General features: G+C 42.4%; 2 protein-coding genes across 6 annotated transcripts in view; one reads left to right on the forward strand and one right to left on the reverse strand.

Moving 5' to 3' along the window:
* Nucleotides 1-18,662, reverse strand: part of AK8 (adenylate kinase 8) — a 65,631-nt gene extending 46,969 nt beyond the window's left edge. For 2 of the 4 annotated variants that reach the window (XM_085593926.1, XM_021543541.3), the window contains exons 1-6: nucleotides 18,560-18,662; nucleotides 16,237-16,321; nucleotides 12,347-12,396; nucleotides 11,541-11,654; nucleotides 6,074-6,142; nucleotides 159-240 (exon numbers count right to left, since the gene is read on the reverse strand). In XM_085593926.1, the coding sequence (XP_085450052.1) occupies nucleotides 159-240; nucleotides 6,074-6,142; nucleotides 11,541-11,654; nucleotides 12,347-12,396; nucleotides 16,237-16,321; nucleotides 18,560-18,655 (496 nt within the window). In that variant the 5' untranslated portion in view covers nucleotides 18,656-18,662. Of the gene's footprint in view, nucleotides 1-158; nucleotides 241-6,073; nucleotides 6,143-9,635; nucleotides 9,711-11,540; nucleotides 11,655-12,346; nucleotides 12,397-16,236; nucleotides 16,322-18,559 lie in introns of all 4 variants that reach the window. The other 2 variants (XM_085593928.1, XM_085593925.1) reach the window with 2 other exon arrangements.
* Nucleotides 18,663-18,770: 108 nt separating this feature from the next.
* SPACA9 (sperm acrosome associated 9) lies at nucleotides 18,771-21,566 on the forward strand. Of its 2 annotated transcripts, XM_085593930.1 has the most exons (5): nucleotides 18,771-18,895; nucleotides 19,398-19,575; nucleotides 20,406-20,608; nucleotides 21,164-21,302; nucleotides 21,405-21,566. In XM_085593930.1, the coding sequence occupies exons 2-5, from the start codon at nucleotides 19,423-19,425 to the stop codon at nucleotides 21,489-21,491; spliced, it is 582 nt and encodes a 193-aa protein (XP_085450056.1). In that variant the 5' UTR covers nucleotides 18,771-18,895; nucleotides 19,398-19,422; the 3' UTR covers nucleotides 21,492-21,566. The 2 variants fall into 2 exon arrangements, with proteins under 2 accessions (XP_085450056.1, XP_021399460.1); XM_021543785.3 differs by having other exon boundaries at nucleotides 21,164-21,566.
* The last annotated feature ends 1,899 nt before the right edge of the window (nucleotides 21,567-23,465 follow it).

Here is a 23,465-nt window from a genome sequence, read left to right on the forward strand (position 1 = left end):
GTCTCCCAGGTTACCTCAGGCTTTCAACCCTACTGAAATATTCTGCTGTCTGGTGACTGTCTCCAGCATTGGTATTGAATTTATTGAGGATTTTTTGAGACAAACCCTTCTAGTGTTTACTCCTGGATGCAGTCACACACAAGCCTTGTACTGCTTACCAACATGCCTAGGAAAAATGCCAGATGATTGCAGCATCCATGCCTGCTCCTGGTTTTCAGGGAAGCCTTCCAAAACCCATCCCTATTGAACAAAAACATGAAACAGTTATTGATCTTGGAAGATAAAAAAAAAAACAAAATTCATACTAAATCTCAGTGCTGTTTACACAAAAATTACCTCATTCTGATCCCTCCACAGCACAGTATTTCTCATGGATGCTTGTGAGAGAAGAAAGCAAACATGGAGCACTGATATTTTTGTGAAATGCATGCACTGATTCCATTGCCACGCAGCAAGGGGAACTTATGAATTGTAGCAATGATTTTTTTTTTCATGTTTCAATCTTAAAACTAAAACCAAACCAGCTTCTATATTGAATAAAAAAACCCAAAACAATTTCTACAGTTTTGAAATATTCAAAAGGATACCAGCCCACACTGTGTATATATGTATATATGTATATATATAAAAAAGGAGTTAAACAAATCTGAAGACAGATTTAATGCCAAGAATACTGAGGAAAATATGCATGCTTTCATTATTTTCTTAAATTATACAGGAAAACTCACAGTAATGGAACCAGTGCTCCCAGAGCTAATGAAGCAACAGAGCAAAAGAAAGAAAAAAGAAAAAAGAGCTTTTTGCTCCCTTAAGTCCTTGTTATAGCCAGCTAAGTGTTGGATTGAGCATCTTTAAAAAAACATTTACAGATCTGTGAAATACCGACGGAGAGCTGCAGCCTCACTCAGTTTTTGTCTGATGCAGTATTTGAAATCTAATCCACTTCCCAGGCTCACACCTGAACCTCCTGAACTCTCCCTAATTTATCTGTTAGTTGCCTGAGCACACAAGTCCTTGCTGTTCTATCCCACCCCTCAAAATAACTTTGTGATACCGCAGCAGATCTGAGAGCCATTTTCTCTGTGCTGAAATAAAGGAGATATTTTAATATTGCATTAGCTGGCAATCATTATCCTCTCCCATATAAATGTGGTGCTCTGTCAGTGTGGGGTCCAAAGGTTCTCCAAGTATTTCAGGGAAATCTATCTCCAGGACTTCTGCGGGAGGGAATGGGCCATTCCAATTACACAAGAAAATAGAGCAGACTATTTAAAATTCCTTAATTAGCTTGGTTTCAGGAACATGTCATCCTGCTCACAGATGTAGAAAATATGAGACTCAAGTAACTGCAAGCAGTTTTTGCCACTCCCAGTGTTTGCTCTGCCAAATTAGAATGAACCACTGGCTAAGGTCACACAGGTGCTGAGAAATCAATTTATCCCTTGGGACTTGCAGAAGGCAAAGCTGAACAGTGTTTGTAGTGCTATGCCAGGAACTTCAGCACTAGTTTGGAATATACTGTGTACAAAACACATAGATATAGGCCCAGATCTTCTAGGGAGAAATGGCATCTGAGGTGCAAATAAATCGATGCCAATTTACACAGACTACAAATCTGGCTTATTTTCTCCACTCTGAATGCAACATGTTTGGAAACTATAACAAAAAAAAAAGAAAAAAAAAAACCAACCTAAAAACCACCCCACAAAACCTGAAGTCACTACTGCTTATGGCTCAAATCACAAAGTGCAACAGGCAGTAAAAACAATACTGTAACAATCCACAATCCATGCTTTTAATAATCCACAACAAACTTCAAGAGGTTTACACACAAATTTCAAAGGCCCTTAAAACAGGCAATAAGCAATTTTATAGCAAAAAGTTTGGGCTATTTAAGAAAACAAAGCTCAATAAATAGCTCCCTGCAGAAAACATATTTAAGGCATTAAACAAATACAAAATCAACACACAGTACAAAAAACAGTGAGCATTTTGGAGCTGATTTCCAAAGGTCTCCGAGTTGCAGGGTATCAGTCAGTCCCTAATTAGAATATATTATCCATCTACTTGACACTTCAGTGAAATGTCTATTCCAGCACAGAGCTGCAGCTTTGTTCAGAACAGGTTTATTGATATTCTGCTGCATTCCCTCTCCATACCCCCAGTGGCTCGGTTCTGTTTTATCACACATCAAAAAGGCCGTATGCTCAGGGCACCCCATGCACAGCTCGGAGCTGGAGGTCTGAACAGCTGCAAGTAGTGTGGTATCACAGGAGGGACAAGCTCCAAGCAGATGTCACAGATAAAATAAAAAAAAAATTCAAAAAAAAGGGGAAAAAAAAAAAAAAGAGTGAAAAGGGAGTGTGACTTGGGAACGGAACGAGAGGAAGCAAGACACAGAAGAGCAAGACCTGACTTAAAATATGCCTATCATGCTTTATGCAAACACTGGTCTTTTTTTTGCCCTCTTGACTGTCATTAAAGTGTAATTAGTAACTTCACATGGTAAATTTGTTTCTTTAGAGAAGCCATGTATTTTTTGTTCTTGGTAGCAGTAACCTTCTATCCAGGTACGGATTGCATCTTATCAGGCCAAGGGTGGAACAAAGGCTAAAAGTGAGAAATTCCACGGTGCCTGCACTCTGTGGCCACTGCTCCCTCTCTTCCAGCTGGGAACTTTCCTCGTGTCCCACATGAGCCCTGCAAACAGAGATTCTGCTGCTGCCTTAATGCCAGGTGAGCTGCTCCTTGGAGACCCAGGCCATGCTGAAAAATCAGCAGCAAGGAAGCACTTTCAAAACCATCCCTCTCCTCTCCAAATTCAGGAATCTGGAGAAAAGGAAATGCTGAAGGTCATTCCCAAATGTTCATCTTCCTGCTTTGCTGGCAGTTCTCTCAGCTATGATACCAAGCCTACAGACTTTCACACTTTCTGCCATAATAATAATGACTTGGGTATTCAAGTTCCCTCCTGTTATTTGACCTGTACATCCTCCATATTTTTTTTAATTACCAAATCCAAAATTGACACTGCCTTTGAATAAAGAAAAAGAAACAGCAGAAAGAAAGAATGCTGAATTATGTGGCACATCAGAAAAAAATCTCAGCTAGAAGCACAAAGGTCATGAATACAGCTGGTTTTAGGAAAACAAGCAATCACAACAGTTTTTCCACATTATTATTCAGTGGTTTTGAATAAGTATTACATGGTTTTCATTCCCAAAGAAGGAGGTCAGAAAATAACACACACAACAAAAAAAAATATATATCAGTAATAGCTTTGCCAGTATGGATGTAAAATTCTGGAGATTTTCAGAGCACAGCAGACTGAGGAGTGCAGTAGAAATACTGACAACCCAGCTCTTGCAGCCCATCAACATGAGCAGTATGGATGATGGAAAATGCTCAGACCTTGCCAAATTTCCCATTAGAAAAGAACCTCTTATGCCCCACAAGTCCTGTCAGTGAAGTAAGGTGCAAAGATGTTTTAAAAATTTCCTTTTTTCCTCAGAAAACAGAAAATGTGGTGAATGGGCAGATTCTCTCCCTGGATAAATCTTTGTACCATCACTTTCTTTGCAAGGAGTTTCACATAGAAAATATTATTACCTTTAGCTACCAAGGTAAAACCAAAACAACCAATCAAGGTAAAACCAAACAGGAAAAAATCAGGTAAAACCAAACAGAACCAATCAAGGTAAAACACAACAGAGCCAATCAAGGTAAAACCAAACAGGACAAATCAGGTAAAACCAAAGAGGACAAATCAGGTAAAACCAAACACAGCCATTTTTCTCTTTGCCTTCCCTTTCAAGGGCAACCACAAAAAACCACCAATCTCAAGTCATTTTGCCACCCTGTGAATCACTGGCCTAAGCTTCGTTTCTAAAGATCTTAACCCTTCCAGCTCTTCCCCAAACACATCCTGAGCAATCTGTGCCTTTCTCCACAACCCCAGCAGTCAGAGGGGCTGCAGCCAAGCTGTGCTAACCCTGCAAGATGAAAATTCTGTGTATCAGCCTCACGAGTGCCAGGCTCTAACATAATGTCTGCAATAAGTTTCCTGTGTGTGCTGCAAGACCTCCCCACCTGATCCTGACTAGGTTTGTGTTACAAGAACACATAACACAGGGCCTCAGCAGAGCTGTTGATCAATAAAAATGCTCTCCTTAGAGAATGCCAGTGACATCTATAAACCTGAGAGTGTCAAAACAACGGCACAAAAAATCCTGTATTCCTGCTGTCGGTGGGATGAAAGCTGTACAATTAATGCCAAGCCAATGACACCACAAGGAGAAATAAAACAAACAGCTGGTGGTACTGTGGTCCAACATGCTGCTCCTAATCTATGAACATTTCCAATGAAAACATGCTGACTCATGTTTTGAAAGAAATGGCATAAATCTAGTCAGTGATGTAAAAACCCTCCAGCATTAATTCTGTTTTGAGTTACACATGGAAAATATTACACTTAAAATGCATAGATCCCCTTTCAGAGGAGAAAATACTTTGTGGTCACTTTGTGTGTATCTATCTATTAATGTAAAGATTTTTAATAAACATCACACCTTTAAAAAACAAATCCTATATTTTTCCTAAAACCAGTTGAAACCTCAGCTGGGTTGATACATCCACTCCATTTTTGCTGAATGTCAGGGAAGCTTTATAAAGGTTTTTTTCCCCTCCTGGTTCTGTAAGACACCCAGCACTGATTCAGTGCTGATGGTGATAACAACAGGAACATAAAATGCAGGCAGGACCCTGCAGCTGTTGGCATTTTAACCACCTTGTCACCTTACTCATACATGACCTAATACTTAAAATAACTCGCTGAGGGATCCTTCCCTCATTATTAACAGAACTAAAGCCATGCCAACAATTATAGAAAGCACAAGGAAAAAAAAAAGATGGAAAATAAGGCGGATGCAGCCTGTGGAGAGTGATGGATTTTGCTTGTACACTGAGAGTAAAACTCACTTTAACAAACACTGGGAAAAGTAGCTGCTGAAAACATATGTTCTTTTAATCAGAGAAAGAGACCTATTTGAAAAAATAAGATTTTTGAGAGGTTTTAGAGCTCTTGTTTACAAAATAACTGAAAATACCACACAAATGAACAAGACAGTATACAACATGGAGTTTTAAGCAGGTTCTCTTGCCAGCTGAAAGGCCTAGATCCTGTGTGGATTTATTACAAATAAAAAAATACATTGAGTGCTACCAGCTACAAACAAATACATGGAGTGCTGTAATGTGCAACATAAGTAACTATAATGAGTTAAAATGAAGTAAAATAACTCAGCTAAAAATACCTTCAAGGAAAACCAGACACACCCATATAATTCAAGCACAGTGAACAGCAATACAAAAGTTTAATTCTACTTTGCAAATTCAACATTAATAGGTCAATTATAGAGTAAGATCTCCAGTGTTTTATGAAGAAAAGTTGATACCATTTAGGATTTCTACAAATCCTTTTACTTTTTCTTCCTAAGGATCAAAAAAATCATTGTTTCAGTCTCTCAGATGATGAAACACGGAGGAAGAGGCCACAGATCTGAACACAACTAAACCTATTCAGTTGCCTCTTTGTGAATGCTAAGAGTGAAAATATTAATTATTACCCAGAAGACAATATATTCAAACGCAGCGTTTCCTAACACGGGAAGAAAAAAGAGACACAATGAGAAATAAATAAAACTGAACTTAGTAACGTTAAGCCTCCTTTCCTCAAGAAGAGCCAAAACCTTAACAATATTGATTTCTATCTATTTTCTGTTTATCTTTTTTGTCCACTCCATCTCTGCCAGTTGCCCCAGGCAATCAACAAAGCTCTGCTTGTTCAGCCTTTGATCATCTCCGTGCTGGAAGATTAGCATATGCATACTCTCATCCTCCCCTTTATCCTGTTAATAAAGCTCCAAACTCCCTCCGCTGATGTTCAAGAAAGCAACCGGCTCGGGAGCCCCGATGATTTGCCCCCATTCCCTGCTCTGCACAGGACTTGGAATGCTAAATACCAGGCAGGAGTTGTGTAAGTGCTTATCCAGCTCCTCTGAGGAGCAATTCTTACTTGTTTGATGCAGTCCACGTTTGACAGACGTTCCTGGATCAGATTGGCCCAAAGCGCGTTGGGAATTTTCTAAAGAAAGAACAAAAAAGATTAAAAAAAAAAAAAAAAAAGGGGCTGAATATTCACAATTGAGTTCAAAAGGAATTTTACCATGCAGGCACGTTGTGGTTAAAGGTGAAGTGAGATGTTTTCTTGGAAATAAAGAAATAAATAATTCTGTGCGAGTCCCGGGTCATTAACATGAGTTAATGACAAAGAGTTAATAAGGGCACAAAAATCAGTGTTAAAGGGAAGCTGAGCACAGAGCATGAATATCCATGGGGGTTTTGCACACTGAAACAGAGGCAGTGCCAAGTTCTGCACACTGACACACACATTGGACATCAGACCTGCAAAGGGATCCAGGAGAACATCACATTCACAAAGCATCCTTTGAACCACAAGGATCTGGCCCTTGACTGCTCCATGGGACAGAGGGCTCAGCATCAGGGCCACAACAGAGCCTCAGACACTGAGCAAACAACACAGAGAGCCTGATTTTCAGGAGATTTGTTTCATACCTTCAAGTAACTCGCATCATCCAAAAGGTTTATTTAAAATATATTTTACAGTTGAACTTATTTTATTTTTAAATGCTGTGAAATGGGATGGAAACTGTATCTGCCAATATTTTTAAAGTGCTGTTTAGTTCTGTGACTGCTGCTTTGCCCATCTCTAGATATGTTTTGTAAGAAGATATTTGCTATGTGTCAGAAGAACAAAGTTACTATACAGATCAGCACCCCTCAACATTTCTTCCATTGTATTTGGTTTCCTAACAAGAAATCAGCAATACTCTCCTTTCCTTCTAGTAAGAATTTGCTCCACTATCTTGTTGATTTAGGCTTTCATTCTAGGCTGAACTTGGTTAAACTCTGAGTTAGCCAGTTTAAATCAAAGTCTAAACTTCTGTCCATGCAGCTCCTAACAGCCATTAATCACTTCACTAAATGCCTTTCTTATTCATTCTGTCATTATTGGTAAAATGAATACTCAGGAAAAAAGCCAACCTGCAATCAGATTCTCTACCTCCCAATTAAAATAAATTATCTTTCACTTAACAATGTGAGCTTGACTCTCTGTTTCCTTTAGTTCCATATCCTGTGGCTTCTGATGTCTTTTTCCTAACCACTTTGAAGGGTATAAACCTAAAAAGGAGTGTTTCTGTAAGCTGGGAGAGGTAAATAGGGCAGGAATCAGATGCTTGTCTGGGTTCAAGATAATATTTTAATATATTTTTTCCAATCTACATATTTTTCCAATCTAATTGCCACTAATTTTTAATAATTAGGCAATTGTCTTTTAACAAGACAATTAATTACATTACTGATCAACTAATCCTGGGACTCACGGCATCTGGAAAAAAATATTCTTTGGAGCAACTCTTTGAACTTCAATTCATACAAGAAAATCTGGCTGATGATGTGGAAAGATTTCATAAAATCATCTTCATTAGATGATGAAACAATTTCCCAAGGAGTGGTGGAAATGGTCCCACAGGAGGCACTTGGAAGGAGGATGGAGAAAGTGCTCCAGAGCACAGAGCAGAGCCCAGGTGGCCCAGGCAAGGCAGGGCTTGCTTTTGTTTATCCCTTTTGTCCCCAGCTCTCAGTGCCTCTCCTCACATCAGCCGTGCAGGAGACAGCACTGGAGCAGGTAGCAGAGCAGGAGGGAAGGGAATTGCTGGGTTTGTTGAGAGCCAGCAGGTCCCCAGGGTGCTTTGTCAGAGCCTCCTGCAGCCCCTCGCTGCTGGAAGCTGTCACCTTGCAAAGGGGCACCACGCTGCTCCCAGGGCCAGCCAGGTTCTGCCTGCTCCTTTCATGTGTCATGTCAAACCAGGCTGCACGCTGCTGGGGGCTGCTCTGCTGAGCCTTGCCAAACCCATGGAAACCAAATTTATCCTCGCTTCTCTCCGTGCAGTGCTGCTCTTACTCCTGCCTTTGGAGCGGGGTTTGTTGCACAAAAACAACCAAGGACACACATTCAGGTGTTTCAGCTCTTTCTGCTCTCTGTGGCTCAATTCCAGTCTCATTTCCCGGGCAGTTTTTCCTCCACTGAGCAGTGGCCTACAAAATAATTTTCAATGGGTTGCTTGCAGAATGCTTAATTATTCCATTAGAAATCAGGAGTTCTGGTGCATATCAGGCAGCCCATTTAGAATTCGTCTCTCATAAACACATAAATATATTGTGAGCCTGGGAGATGGGACTGCACTTCCCAGTGACACACATTTAGTAACAGCCAAACCACACCTTACCCACAGAGCTGCCCCAACATCCAGTCCAGGTAAAGGAAAAACTGCTGTGGGATTTTGGTCATGTTCAGACCACTTTTCTACCCACGCTGGTTTAATCACTATTTCCGTATTTGCTGAAAAACTATACCCACTGATGATTAATTTTAAATAGTACATGTTATTTCAGGAACATCATACTTCAATTTCCATTCCTGATCTACTCAGAGTTATATTTCATTCCCCTTTCATAAAATTCCCATACTTTTTTTGTAGGGCAGCTTTTTCTGTAGACATTTTTCTTGGAAATTTTGGATAATTTGCTCTGAAAACAGCTGCATCTAAAAAATTCTGTCTTCTCTAAATTGGCACCTTGGAGAGAACAGCAACCAAGTCTGAAGAAATTTACTTTAGGATCCTGAGTATCATGAATGTTTAGATTTAGTTTGTTCAGATAAATACACATAAAAGGCTGGTCTTTTTTGGATACACAAACCTGGAACAGTTTCTTTTTGTTCCTCCAGAGTGGCTCACCCTGGAATAGATTGGAATGCTGACCATGCATAGTTAAGGATGCCTTGGATTTATTTTTGTCTCTTATTTTATTTCTTTTTAAAAAGCATGGGGATGTGACACAACTTGGGAGCAGTTTTAAGTTATTAAGTATTATGCAAACACCTTAACTGCAATTTAGTGTAGCATTAGCAGCACACCCATCCCATGAACCCACAATTACCACAGTTGTTTCAACTTCTTATTTTATCCAGTTAACAGGAAAAGTGAAACATGCAATAGCTCATCATTAGATTTCACTATAGGAAAACCTGAAGACGCTTCCTATTAACATTATAATAACTAGAGATGAGGGAATAATTTGCAATGATTTATCCAAAAATGTAGCCTCTTTTTCTGTTCATGGAATATTTATTGGTAGCTTGTGGTTCTTCAATTTACTGAATATTCAAAAATATTTTACTTCTTTTTAGAGTTTTTTTTTTTCACATGCAGAATGATCCCATTTTGCTTTGAACACTCAGTATTTAAAATTCACTACCTGAGCTGTGCTCATTAGTAAGTGGCCAGGTATGTGTGGGTGAATGATTGCTTGTCCAACTTGAAAAATGGAGCTTCAGAGAATAATCATGGATTTTAAAAGTGCCTTCCATGGCTTTCTGTGCCAGGAAAACCCAAATGCTTTAATGGGTGAACACAAAAGAGATGAAAGTTTGGCTGAAGATCAGTAGGTAAAATACGTGAACAAACATTTGTAGAACTTTTTGCAGCATTTACCCAGATCCAGTGGCATTGGCCAAGTGACCTCAAACTGCCTGCCCGTGGCTCTGGGGTTAATGCAGCCACAGTAGCCTTTGGTGTGAAAAACAACATTAAATTGTGTTTATGACCTTCACACCAGACTCTCCAAAAACCACAACCTAAGCTCCTGCTTTTCCTCTTCATTTATTAAATTGCTTTGGCCAGGACCACAACTTTTTAATGCCCTTGTTAGATCCAAACTCATGTAAAAGCTCTTGTTCTGCTCCTGAACAGACATCCCAGCCTAGAGGAACCCAGGAGCTCCCTCCTAATTCTAGGAAATTACATTCAAAGAAACAAACTTGTATAAAACAACAAAATTATTTAGTGAAAACCTCCTCCTAGGGTCTAAAGATCAAATCCAAAGTCAAACCACACAGTACTGAACCACCAGCAGCCCCTGCTCTGCAGGCCTTCCTCACTACCTGATTAGCCTTGACATTTTTGACTTTCATCTTCCACACCATCCATCTTTTTAAATCAAATAAGCCCAAAAGGACACCCTTGAAAGTGCATCTGTATAGTCTGAAATATGTTAATAATTACAGTAATTAAACCAAAGGGAATTTTTGTTTTAAATTCTCCCCCTCCAAGTATAAATTTATGAACCTATCAAAACAATCTTTAATAATTAGAACTAAGATTTCAAAGTACATATTCTCAGTAAGAATAATTCTGTATCACCCCAGCCAAATGCAAACATTTTTGCCAGTGAGTTCAGGGAGTTCAGTGAACTCTTTCCTCTCAGATCTTGAAGCGTGTTACTTGAGGCATCTCCAAACTTCAATAATACATTTTATTCAATTTTATAACCACTATTTTAGCCTAATTTTCTAAGGAAAAAACCCTAATCTGTGTATCACACTGTCTGCCATCTCAGCAAATTACAAATGTGTTGGCCAATTCCAATTCTAAATTGGATTTAGCAGGGGTGTAGAATTCCCACAGACAGGAAATTGTTTCAATTTTTATGAAAATGGATCATAAGTGACAAAAAAAGCCTCAAACTAGTGGACTTGTTAGAAAAAGTCACAAAAAAACCAAACTTCTTCCAGTCTATTTCTCATAGAATGCCTTGACACTGGAGAAAGGAATCAGCCAAAAAGGCAGGTTATCTGTACTCAAGATAACCTTTCAATGTATTTTTTTCCAATATATCACTAATTTTCAATAATAAAACAATGAATTTTTACATTACTGATCAACTAATCCTGGGAGTCAGTACACCTGGAAAAAACGTTCTTTGAACATCAATTAGGATGCCCAAAATAAATGGATTTAAAAATCTGACTGGAGAAACTCAGGTGCACAGAACTGGGGAAAATTCAACAATCTGAGTCAGCTGCTCTTGCCTCAGCTTGAGAGCTTCCAGGGCTGTCAGGAACTGACTGGATTGTCATCCTCCTTTTGAGTTAATGCACCAAGTAAGTTATTTGTGTCATGCTACAGAGAAATCAAGCACGCACAACTAAGTAGCACTGTCAGATCAAAAAAAGTTCTTTGTGTACATATTTTCCAGAGCATTTTGTACCAAAGGAGACCTCAGAGATTAATGCTTATTTTATCGAGATTATCAAACATGCCCAGATAGGAGACGCTGTGTTTAATAATAGAATGAACCATTCTCTAGACTGGATTGTGCATTCCTGGATTTTCCCCAGTTTTGCTGCTTGTTCCAAGGTTGGTATTTCCAAGACCTCCCTTACTTTGGATTGTCTCCCTCTCCTGCCCCTGCTCTGTGTCCTGACACACCAATGTACAACACGGAGAGAAGAGAGTCTTTACTCTCATCTGCTCAACTCAGCAGTGGAAATCATGGGAATGCCACATAATTCCTGTTCTGTGACACAAGAACAACTGTTATTATATTCTCTTACACACCTGGTTTCTTTCTTTATATGCCTTTGCTTCCTCTGTCTGCATTAATACTTCCTTGAATAACAAAGTCTCCTGAGAGACACGTATGGCATTGAAATGTTTACAAAGCCACATTGCCTGAGGGGAGAAAAAAAAAAATACAGGTTGAAATATTTGGAAAGAAAATGAAGCAATTTTTTTCAGAAGGCTGCAGAAAGACAGAGCTTTCCTAGCCATACATTTACGTATACAGACATAGATAAGCAACTTTAAGTATTTCTTATAAAGATGTTCAAGAGTATCCAGCTTTGAATAATAGTTTTTTCATCTCCTGTACATTAATACAGAATTTAAAGAAGGAAATGTTCTTCCTACCATCCCTCACCAGCATCACCTGTTTCTGAGGTTCAAATGCAACACTGACCTTTGCATTTAAGCAGTGCCAGTGGACATGAGACAACTGACCATGCAAATGGAACAATTCACAGCAAGGGAACACCACAAATGTGTAATTAAGTTACTTCCCCCAGGCTAATTAGTCCTGCTAAAAGGCTGGGAAAACAAGGCAGGAAAAATTCTGTTGCCTTCCAGTAGTTTCACTACCTCAGTGAGTTCTCACAGATCTCACTTGAAACTATCTGTTTAACCTGCAGTGTAACACCCAGGTGTAGCCCTCAGGAATGCCAGCCTTTAATTTGTCTTGTGCTCATCTATCACTTGGATAAATCTCAACATTCTTCTCCCAGAATAAAATTCTCCAAAATGCTGAGCTCAGTAGAAAGTAAGAGAGTGAGTGGGAACTGCTACAACACTGGGGGTAAGGTACTCACAACTGTAGTTTTCCCAGAAGCAGGTGGACCAAGGACACAAATTCTTGGAGCTATGGAAAAAGGATATGCAAATGTCAAGGTGCAGAACAGCAAAAATCCCCTCCAGTTTCTTATCCTTGTATTGCATAATATCACCACAAAATACATAATACCACCACAAAACAATTATTTCAGCTGGAAGGAAACTTCAGTGGAGATTTCAGGATTGGGCTCCACTGGGAAAAAAAGGAGGAACAGAAAATCAGTGCCAGCTGGGTCCTCCTTTAATCTCCATGGTCAATGGGATTAACACTCTAACCATGCCACTTGGAGAGATATATGAGATATGTATATCTCAATCCATTTAAGCATATGGAGAGTTTGGTGGGTGAACCATAAACATTTCCTTACCTGAGTTCGACTTTTATTCCTGAAACATTGATTCAGAACTAACACATTTTGTGATGAAAACATACCTCAGTTTTTAATTTCACCTAAATAGGTTGCATCAGGGCTCAGTGAAGATTTAGATACTGCAGAAAGAAGGACTCCCTCACTATGCTTTTTGACAGCTGCTTTCAGTTTTTCTAATCACCATGTAAAGTAATTTTCCTCATTTCTGTTTCTTGTGTTTCTCTGCTCCACGTCCCTCTCCTTTCCCTGAGTGGGCAAGGTGCAAAAAATGCACCTCAGTTCTGAGGAATTCTTAATCCAGTGCACACACACAACACAATAGGCATTGCTGTCCTGAGATTCACTGGGAATGAATTAGAGGCAAGACAAACAGGAGAAAATGGAGTTACTCTTAGGAAAGTATTTGGAACTTTTTCCATTAATACACCTTGGGCTGCAATCCCTTGAACTGTCATTTTATATTAACAGCTTTGATGTTTTTTCCCCCCTATACCACATGGGGAAAAAAAGCCCCAAATCAGAGTCTGTGCAGGAGGACTGGTTAGTATTTACTGGAATAATGTAGGTCAGAGCAGAGGGGGGATCCACTCACCCAAAAACCTCCTCAGCTCTCCATAACCAAGGGAGATCGTGTCTGATGGGAACAGACAGGCAAGGATGTGAAATGTATTTTCATGAGGCCTTCCATGCACTTAACAGTTATTGGGCAGGTGCAATTTTTAAACATACATGAAACCCAAATTACAGATTCATCTTTACAAAGTTATCTGACTTGGAAGGTTTAAGAACAACTCCCCCCTTATTGGTTCTTGCAAGTGCAACAGAACTAGTACACAATGTAGAAAAATACTTTAAAAGGATACATCAGCTGTTTTTATCACCTAATTTCTTTCAAATGTAATGTGATTAAATCCTAGGTTTTTTTTTTTTTTAATCTAACACCTTGAAACTCCAGCCCGGTACTTAGGAATTATTTATAAACAGCGTCATAAAAGAGTGCTTGGGTGCCAACACTAATCAACTTCTTCAAACCACTTCAAAGAAAATCAAAAAACCTTTCCATCCACAGATCCTTTTGAGGTTTAACTAGGAGCATGATTTAAAATTCACAAGAAAGCCCTTAGGTATTGAAGCTTTAATACACAGCTTTCTTGGACAAACGTTTGATAAAAAACGAAACATACCATTATATACACCATCTCATGCTTTAATATTGCCCAGGGCTACTGTAAATGCTCACTTTGTACTAAATCTGGTTTGCTCTCTGCTTAGTGGCTGGCAGCAGATGGGGCAGTGTAATTCACTGATTTACTCATTTGCACACTTGTAGGGCTCCTCTAAAGCGTTCTCCCCAAACATATGACACAGGGGCACAACCAGGACACCACTGGGGGTAATGTTTAACCCCTCCAACCAACAAATAGTCACTATTAAATACTGCAGCTCCAAAGCAGCAGCTAAACGAAGGCAGAAATTCTGGGAAATGCCTTTTTTTCAGTAACAAATCATATTTAATTCTGTATTTAGTCTTGATGAGATGCTACAGGATTTACTCATCCAAGAAAAGCAAGTTCTGACATTCAAAAATGATTTTAGCAATGACAAAATGTATCCTGGAATAACAAAAAAGAACAGCTGGACTCACAGAGTTTCACTTAAATCCAAATGATTCTATGATTAATATTAATACAGCAAAATTTGCTTAACTTGTAAGAGAAATCCTTTGTCAAAGAGGAGAAGCACAGGGTACATACTGATCATTCAGGCAGAAGTTTTTTACATTCCTTCAGAGGTTTGAGTGTAGAGGTGGAACTCACAGAAATGCCACTCAGACTCTGAAAGCCTTTTTCATTAACACAGACCAAGATACTCTGTAAAAAAACCTTCTATCTTTGAATAAGAAAGAATTATCAGCCTTTATGTGGCCCTTGAAGGTTTTTAGAAGGAACACATGAAAGAACAATAGCACAGAGCCTAAGCACAAACACTTTGCCACACATTTGACCTACAAGATTTTTGAGGCAGTTTTAAGTTATAATTACCATTAGACTTGTTTATATTTTTAAAAGTACTTTAGATCCTATTATTAATTAAAAAGGTTCTCTAACTTCACACCTGGGATAGATGTAATGCTTCTTTTCCACACATCTCTGTTTGAAATTTTCTCTAGGGCTAAAACTGTCTAGGCAAGGCAAGATCATGAAAATTCATCACTTTACTGATGGCTCTAATAAGGTTTTTTTTTTCTTCTAAATAGTCAGCACCTTCCACCATGATCAAAAAGTAAAATCAACTCTGCTACACATTTCTGTTACATTATTTTCCACATAATTTATTCTTAAAACAACATTTAGGCTTTAATTTTAATTGGAGTTCCTCTCCTTCCTTAACAGGTTTTTCCAGTCCAAAAGCTGACAGCATTTTCAAACAACTGCTGTAATTCTGTAATTTGACAAACAACTGCTGTAGTTCTGTCTTTAGCTTCTAAGTATTGAAGTCATGAGATGGAAACCTGCCAAATTCTGTTAAAAATAATATTGTGAGGCTTCAGGACAAATGTTAGCCCAATGTGAAGAAATTTCATCAGCATTCTATCAAACTGCAGGAAATTCTTCCACATATTTTCCATGGCTCTACAAACCAGATTGATTATTCATGCTGAGTGCACCAGAAAAGGCTGGGCACAATTTGCAGGATTGGATTTTTTTTTTCTTGAACGTATTTAGCAGCATTTCAATCAACATCCATCTGATCAGCACCTCCAGTGATGATTTCATTGATGCTGCAGCAGAACTTTCATAATGGTTTACTCTGGTTTTAAAGAAACATCAAAGCTCCGTGACACCAGCTCTCCCTGACAGCTCACACAGAACAAAAATCACAGTTCAGTTGTGCATATCCAAATATAATCTGCCTAAGGGTGAACAGTTTGTAAATCAAATAATTTGATTGAGGGTACATGCTTTTATTGTGCAGAATACAGACTTCCCATTCAATTTAGCAGGTTTTGTTCCACAGAGGCGCACTGCTCACTGTTCCTTCAGCTGAGATGCCACTGAGCTGTGGAACTCATTAACAGCAGCGAGTAACAAACTAATCAAAAAGCAGAGAATCTGCCAGCCCAGGTAGAATAGGAACCCAAATTTACACCTGACAAAAGGAGTAATTAGCGAGCTTAAAGACAACAGGAAATATCAGATGGGGCACAGAAGGCATTAATAATTGATACACCAGAACTCTTTGTTATTCCCTTAGAGGGTTTCATTGTTATAACTGTTAAAGTGCATTTCTTATTAGATTACCCACTAAAAAAAGAAATTAAAAGCATCTTGCCTATAACTATTCCAAAATGCTCACCGTTTGTTTTTTTTTGTTTCCCCCCTCCCCAAGACTCAGCCTGAAAAGTTTGATCCATCACCTGCCAACGCAGCACAGCTCCCAACAGCTGTTTACAAATCAGCAACTGAACTATTTCTGCTGTCTCCATTTTCACTTACCATCATCGTTGTTTTGCTTTAAGTGGTTTATCATGAACTCAATGGGATCATCTGGCTTATGAATTAATAGCTCTTCAAGCATGTTCTGGAAATAAATAGGACAAAGTCAGAGGAAGATTTAACGCAGCTCTGCAGTCATGATATCTTGCATTTTTACAGCAATGTTACAATGAGGATCCTAAACAGCTTATAAATGCTTATTTCTTTTCTTTCACAGACAAAAACTGAGACTTCAGAACCTATTTTAGATGCTGATAAAATGAAGATGGTCAGAAAATTGCCAGTAAAAAAAACCCCAACCTATTTGTTTCAGCTTATTTATGGCACATATGGACAAGGCTTGGCTCAAGCAGCCTGGGGTTGAAAATGATTGAGGCAGCACTGATATAAAACCATACAATGAACTTAAAAACCAGAGTTAACTTGAATTTGTGTCTCTGCAGGGCAAGATGAGCCTTCTCTGGCACATTCCCACAAATTTCTGACTGGCCCAGAGGAGTGGAGAACAGGCAAGAGTTGTGGAAAATATAACCCACAGAAATGGCACATTTCACACCTGTACCAGCCTTGGCTCCTGCAGGAAAAGGAGTGGGGAGAAGGAGGGGGGAAATAAAAGCAAAAAAAGGCTTAAAGCCTTGCCTTGAATGTCTGCTTTGGAGCCCACTCTCATGTTGAACCCTTGAGGTTATACAGGGCCTTGTTTCAGCTCCCACCCACAGCAGTTGGGATCTTGCACTGGTTTCAGGGAGGATTTGGGCTTTACAGGCAGAAAAAAGAACAACCCTGAGAAATCCATGCATTTCCTTGGAAGACATTTCAGCCCAGCCACGAGTCCTGTAATTAAAACTAAACATCAAACAGAACTAATGCTCTAATTTAGACAAGCTGCAGAAATGCTCAAGCTGGAAGAGACATTTCTAAACAGCAGTCATAACATTTTTATATTGGCAAGTAAATTCCATAAAGTCCATCTAGTCCATAAAATTTCAAATCATCACCAATGGATTGTCTCCTATTAGAGTGGCCTATTTTCCTTTTCTACTTCATTAGAATAATTAAAACACTCAATTTTGTTTATAAACTGGTGTTCGTGCAAGTTCTGGTGCATCAAGGTCTGGTTAACACAGAGTATAAAAGATAAAATTTGTATTTTTATTGGAAGTTCATTTAGAAATTATTACTATTCAGCAACGTTTATTTAAACTAAACAATCTGGTCTCTGCACTACACTTACCTTTATAAATAACAAAACAAAGAAAATTTGTTTATTATAATTCAAAAATGTTCAGGGTGACAGTGATTGACACTGCCACTGTTTCTTGCCCAAACCCTTTTATTGATCCAGTTCTGCTAAACTCAGTTTAATTTCATGTGAGTTTTTCTGTTAATCTCTGGGGGAGGGTTATATTTTGGGTCTCATGTAGTTATTACATTTTGTGCTTTGTATATATTTTAGCACAACAATTTCAAGCTGTGTTTGTATCATTATTTTGCTCCAACACAACTAAAGCACAAAAATACCACACTGAGTAAATCCCACAAACGTTTGACGTAATCTGAATCCCTGCAGCTGCATCCAACGCCTCACGGCTTACATAACAGAGTACTTTATTTAAAAAAACCAAAACAAAACACAAATATTATGCCACACAAGTCCTAATAAACAGAGAAAAAAAATCATAGCACAAAAAAAAAAAAAAAAAAAAAACCTAGGAAAAGAAATTAACATGTGTACATTTGAGTGAGCTCTGAGCAAGTAAAACCGAGTTTTTAATTTAAGAGCAGCACACAGGGAAGGCTCTCCGGCAAGTTCTCCTCTCAGAACAGCACCGGGATATTTGGCCATTCACCCAAACCGCCCCATGCACCACACGGGGGCTTTTCCCGAACTCCACAACAAAACCCACCCTCGCCTCAAGCAGGGGAACCAGGTACCGACACCACAACGACGCCACAAGTGCACTTTTCTCGCTTTATTTCGGACTTTTCCCTCGGCGAAAAGGCACAACAGGACCGCAGGGGGAAGGGCTTTAACCGGGGCATGAGCAGCAGGCGGTGACACCCACGGCAAAACCTTCACCGCGTCCTTCCCGCACCCAACTTATCCCTGTCTCCCCTTCCTCCTCCTCCTCTCCTCGTCCTGCCTCGCCTTCCACGGGCTGAGACATTCTTCAGCAAACCAAACCCACGCAGCAACTGCCCATTAAAACAACCCATTGGGCGCGTCCCGCACACGGACGCCCGCCCATCGCCTTCCACACCACCCGGTGCCTCTCCCCGCCTCCCTGCGGCGCGGAGGGGCCGGCGGGGGCTCCCCGTTCACCTGCAGCAGCTGGAAGAGCCCCTGCTCCTCCGCGTAGATGCCCGCGGGCGGCGGCCGCGCCGGGGCCGCGTCCTCCTCCTCCTCCGCCTCCGCCATGGCCGCCCCTAGCAACGGGACGCGTCGCTAAGGAGACGTCACCACCGCGCGACGGCGTGGCCGGCGCCTCGGGTGCCGCGACGGGGATGGGAAACGTCATCGAGGCGCGACGGTTGCCATGGAGACGGCGGCGCGGTTGCCGCGGCGGCGGCGGGGCCGAGGCCCGCGGCCCGCGCTGTCCGCCCGCCCGGCCCGCTCATCCCGGCCGGGCCCGCCAGCCCGGGGAGCTCCGCACCGCCGGTACGAGCCGCAGGGCTCGCCGCGGCGGGAGCGGGGCTGCGCGGGGCGGGCGAGGCCGCCCCGAGAGCTTCGGGTCTTTCCGCAGCGAACGCGCTCCGTGAGGAGAGGCGGGCTGGCCCCGGCTCCCGGCAGAGTTCGGAAGGCGCCGGGGCGGTGGTTCTGCAGCCCTGAGAGACGCCCCGGTCGCCCCTGCCCCGCGGTGGAGGCACTGCCCCGTTCCCTTTGCAGCATCCCCCGCTGGGTTTATGACATCGCATTGCCAGCGCTCCCCTCGGCCCCTTGGCATCACCAACACACCGACTGACTGCCTGGGGCTCCGAGCTGCAGGGCTTCCACACAATAGAGCTCCCTTTTCAATTTTTCTTTCTTTCTTTCTTTTTTTTTTTTTTTTTTTTTTTTGGGAGGGGGGGTATGTATGTTTTCCACTAACCCACACAATTCCAGCTCGGGCGAGATGTAATTTGCATAATTTCTAAAAAGCATCTTCCTTTCTCTCCTTTAGACCCCAAACCCAGCAATAAGTCAACATGGTAAACATGAACGAGGTGGTGGAGGCCCTGAGGAAGATCGAGGAGAAATACAAGCTTTTCCAGCAGCAGCAGTTCACGTTTATCCGAGCTCTGGAGCGCACCCGGGAGGAAGCCCACGATTTGATCAGACCTGTGTCATCCATTGTCCAGGTACAAATCCCTCAGCACAAAGTGCTCCCTGCCCGTGACACTGGGGCTGGCTCCTGGGGCCACTGCAGGCCTGGGGAAATGTTGGTTTTGCTGAAGGGAAAGGGGACACAAAGTGCCCAGGAATGTTTGTGGGTCACTGAAGGGCTGGGGAGAGAGGCACCTGTGTGGGAGCCTCCCGTTATCCCTGAAAGAATCTCATGGCTGAGCAGCAATTTCTGCTTTAGCTGAACACTGCTGAGGCCCAGCCAGAAACGCAGGCTGCAAGGAAACAATCAAACCAAGCTTCCTTCCCCAGCCACACATGGAATCTGTAATCCTCAGCTTGGAGGAAGCAGCATTCCTGCCTCTTCCCTCTGGTATTGGTGCTGCTGTGTCTTTCTATAGTGCTTATTAAAAATAATGGCTGTGTTACACAGGGAGGATGATGGATTGAGGGCTGAGAGTCCCACGTGGGCGAGGGGTTTGCTGGGCTGCTAAGTGAATTGTCTTGGAATTTTTATAGCATGGTGTACTGAAAAGTAGAACTTGGACCACCTGGAGACTGAGGGGGAAGAAAAATCTAAATAAAATCAGAATTGTGGATTTGAAAGAGCAGAACTCGAGCCCAAAACCCAATTGGATGCCAAAGGCAGAGTGAAAGCCAGGCTGCTGTCAGGATTGGGACACACAATGAGCTGCTTGTTTTTTCCAAGGGCTGCCTCTCCCTAACAGAAGGGCTTTGCTCATTGCCTTGCAGAGGATTGTGACAGACACTGCACTGAGCCATTTCATCCCACTGAGACGTTCCCATTCTGCTGGTTTCAGAAGCACTGGTATTTCCCCCTGTGCAGGTGCAGTGCTACAAGGACCACCACTGCTACAACTCCACAGACAGGCGCATCCTCAACATGTTCATCTCCATCTGCAACGAGCTCCGCTGCCTCTGCCAGAGGATGGAAACGGTGCACCCTGGGGACAGTGTCACCAACGGCCTTTTGGAGAAGTGCAGAGTGCTCCTTAACGACAGCAATGACCTCAGTGCCCTCAGAGCCACGTAGGTGCCTGCCCAGCCCAGCCCAGCCCAGCCCGGCCCAGCCTGGCCCCTGGCATTTGTCTGTCACTGCTGGGGCTGGCACTGCACATCCCCGCTGGCTTCTCCAGCAGTTCTGTCACAGCCCCTTCCTGGCTGTGCTGAGGGTACAAGGTGCTGCCCAGCTTCATGTGGCAGCTTTTGGGAACACTGCCAGTGTCCCTCCAGAACAACAGTGCTGCTTTGTTTGTCCATCCTTTCTCTGGGCCGTGGCAGGGCAGGTGAGCGCCCTGAGGTCCATGCAGTGCTCAGGCAGGTTCCCTGCTCCTTCCTCCTGCTGCTGCTCTGCACTGAGCTCATTTCTGCAGGCCAAGTGTCTGTGTGTCCTCTCCAAGACTCCAGATCTGTGCCAGGGTGGTTTTTGGCAGGACTCACCTGTCCACGTACAATTCTATCCGTGCTTTTCCCTTTTTGGCCAACGGCTGCCTGTGCACTCCTGCTCTTCCTTGGGCTCTGAGGGTGGCTCCCAGGGTTGCAGTGCTGGGACTCCTCTGCCAATCATTTCCCTCTGTCCCACAGCTACCCCCACCCTGTTGTGAACTACCTGAGCTTGGAAGAAGCAAGGCATCGCTATGGAGGGGTGGTGAGCATCCTGCCCATCGTTATAGACAACATGAAGGAATGGGTCACCTACTCCAAGAGGCACGTGCTGTACATTGTGAGTCCTAGATGTGCCATATGCAAGAAAGAGACACCAACTTCCCAAACAGCACCTGCTGCTCAGACCTCCAACAGTAACAAAAATCCTGTACAATTGCAGGAAAAAGATTTCCAGAAATTCCTGGCTGCAAATCAACGACCACAACCAAAGGCTCCCTGGAGGCCACCAGGCAAACATCCCTATTAAAAGATCAAAGCTCCTGCATCATCTGCTCACCACCTTTAAGAACCTGGCTGATCAAATACAGTGCAATGAACACTAGAGATCCATCCTGAGTCCTCTTACTGAAGTGTTGCCCTGCAGCCAGCCCGGGACACATGCATTCACTCTCCCTTGCTGATATTGCCACTCTGCTCCTCACATCCCCACAGCAGCAGCTGCAGTGGGAGCAGGGATCAGTCAGGACTCACCAGGTTCTAATCTCTCAGACATGAATCTTGGACAAGCCATTTGAAACAAGATTTCACATTTTCTCAGCCTTGTTTCTGAGGAACATCCCCTCCCTGCCACACAAGCTGCCTGTCTGAGGGATGGGCTGCAGAGCAGCAAAGGCCTGGCATTACAGATTCAGACATGTCTGTGACATTTAGACTTGTCACTAAAACTCCCTCCCCACAACAGAAAGAGTTTGGTCAGCTGGAGCACAGAATCCCAGTTTACAGTAGGACACTAAGGAGGTTTCCCATACCTGCCACTGGCTCCAGAGGCCAGTGTCCTTCAGCTGCTCTGCTGCAGCCTCCTGCAGCCTCTCACAGCACTGAACATCTCCCCTCACCCCTGTTGACTCCTGTGCTGTCAGAGCTGGACATGTAAAGGAGAGCAGAGTTCATTTTGCTCTTTGTTTGTCCTGACAACAGCCAAACAAAACACCCCTGTGCTCCTCAGACTTCCACAAAATAAAAGCCACTTCCAGTCCATGTGATCCATGGGAATGTGGTGGGAGCATCATGCTCAGATGGTTCCTGTTCAAATTGCAGATTAAACTGCCTGTGCTTTCCCTGCTTCAAGGCAAGGTTAGCATTACATTAGGTCAGATTTCCTACCTAAGGGGCTGGCCCACAATGGCCCTGGGGCTCAAAATATGGAGCATGAGACCTCAGACCCTACAGCCTTTTTTAAATAAGTGTCCTCCCCGTGTCTGACTGCTCTTGTCCAATCCCACAGGCAAATTCCTTCCTGCTGGAAGATGCTCCTGAACAAACAATTTCCCCTTGCATACTAAGCTCAGTTTGCTGTGAGAAAGCTCTTGCCTTAAAATCACCAGGTTTTGGTAACAAGCAGCTAAAAACAGAAGGAAGAATTAATACAGAGGAGGGGTCACAGGAAAGAATAACAGCTTAGATGAAATGGAAAGTATTTCCAGGAGCATTTTTATTCCTCCCATAACCCCACGTTGATTTGCACTTTTTTCCTTTCCCCTATGCACTTGCACTGCATGCACCCACCCAGTCTGGAGCAGAGCCCTATTTTTAGGGAGATTTGATCCAACTGAACTGAACCTTGGTGAACTCAAAATGGTAACAGGGTCACAGAGAGACTCCTGGGCACTACTGGGGCCACAGCCAGTGGAATGCCACTGCCACCTTCCCTGGCTTCACTTGAGATCCCTGGTGCAGAGGCAGCTTCAGGCTGAAAAATCCAAGTTGTGGCAGCTGCCCCGTTGTGTTCCATGGTGCAGACAAGTGTCCAGTGACAGTTGCTGTCTTGGAAATGTTTTCAGGACAAGCTGCTAAGACTGAATGATGACAAGTGCTGGGGACACAAGAGATGCTATTCCCAGATCTTGTTTCCAACCTTCTTGGCCCTGTCCTATGGTTTAAATTTGAACACACAGGCTATGAGGAGTCCAAAATTATTCTCCAGTGTGTAGCTCACTTTCAGCTTCCAGGGATGAGCACAGCACAAATGGTTTCTCAGAACAGTCCTAACAAAGCCAGCCCACCACTGCTGCTCAAAACTCCAGTGCAGTTGTCATTTTGCACTTGACCAAGGTGATACACACAAAAAAGTTCCCAAATTTTACTAATAAGATTCATACATGCAAGAAACAGTTCCTAAATCTTAGTAATAATTTCTAGCCTAGCCCTATCCTTTCAGTCAGTGTCATGCAGCCAACATTTTAAGACCCAAGCAGAAAAATGAGTGCATAAAACTTGCAGC

This window comes from Lonchura striata, chromosome 17, assembly GCF_050655825.1.
Source record: "Lonchura striata isolate lonStrDom1 chromosome 17, ASM5065582v1, whole genome shotgun sequence".
NCBI classification, from domain to species: Eukaryota; Metazoa; Chordata; class Aves; order Passeriformes; family Estrildidae; genus Lonchura; species Lonchura striata.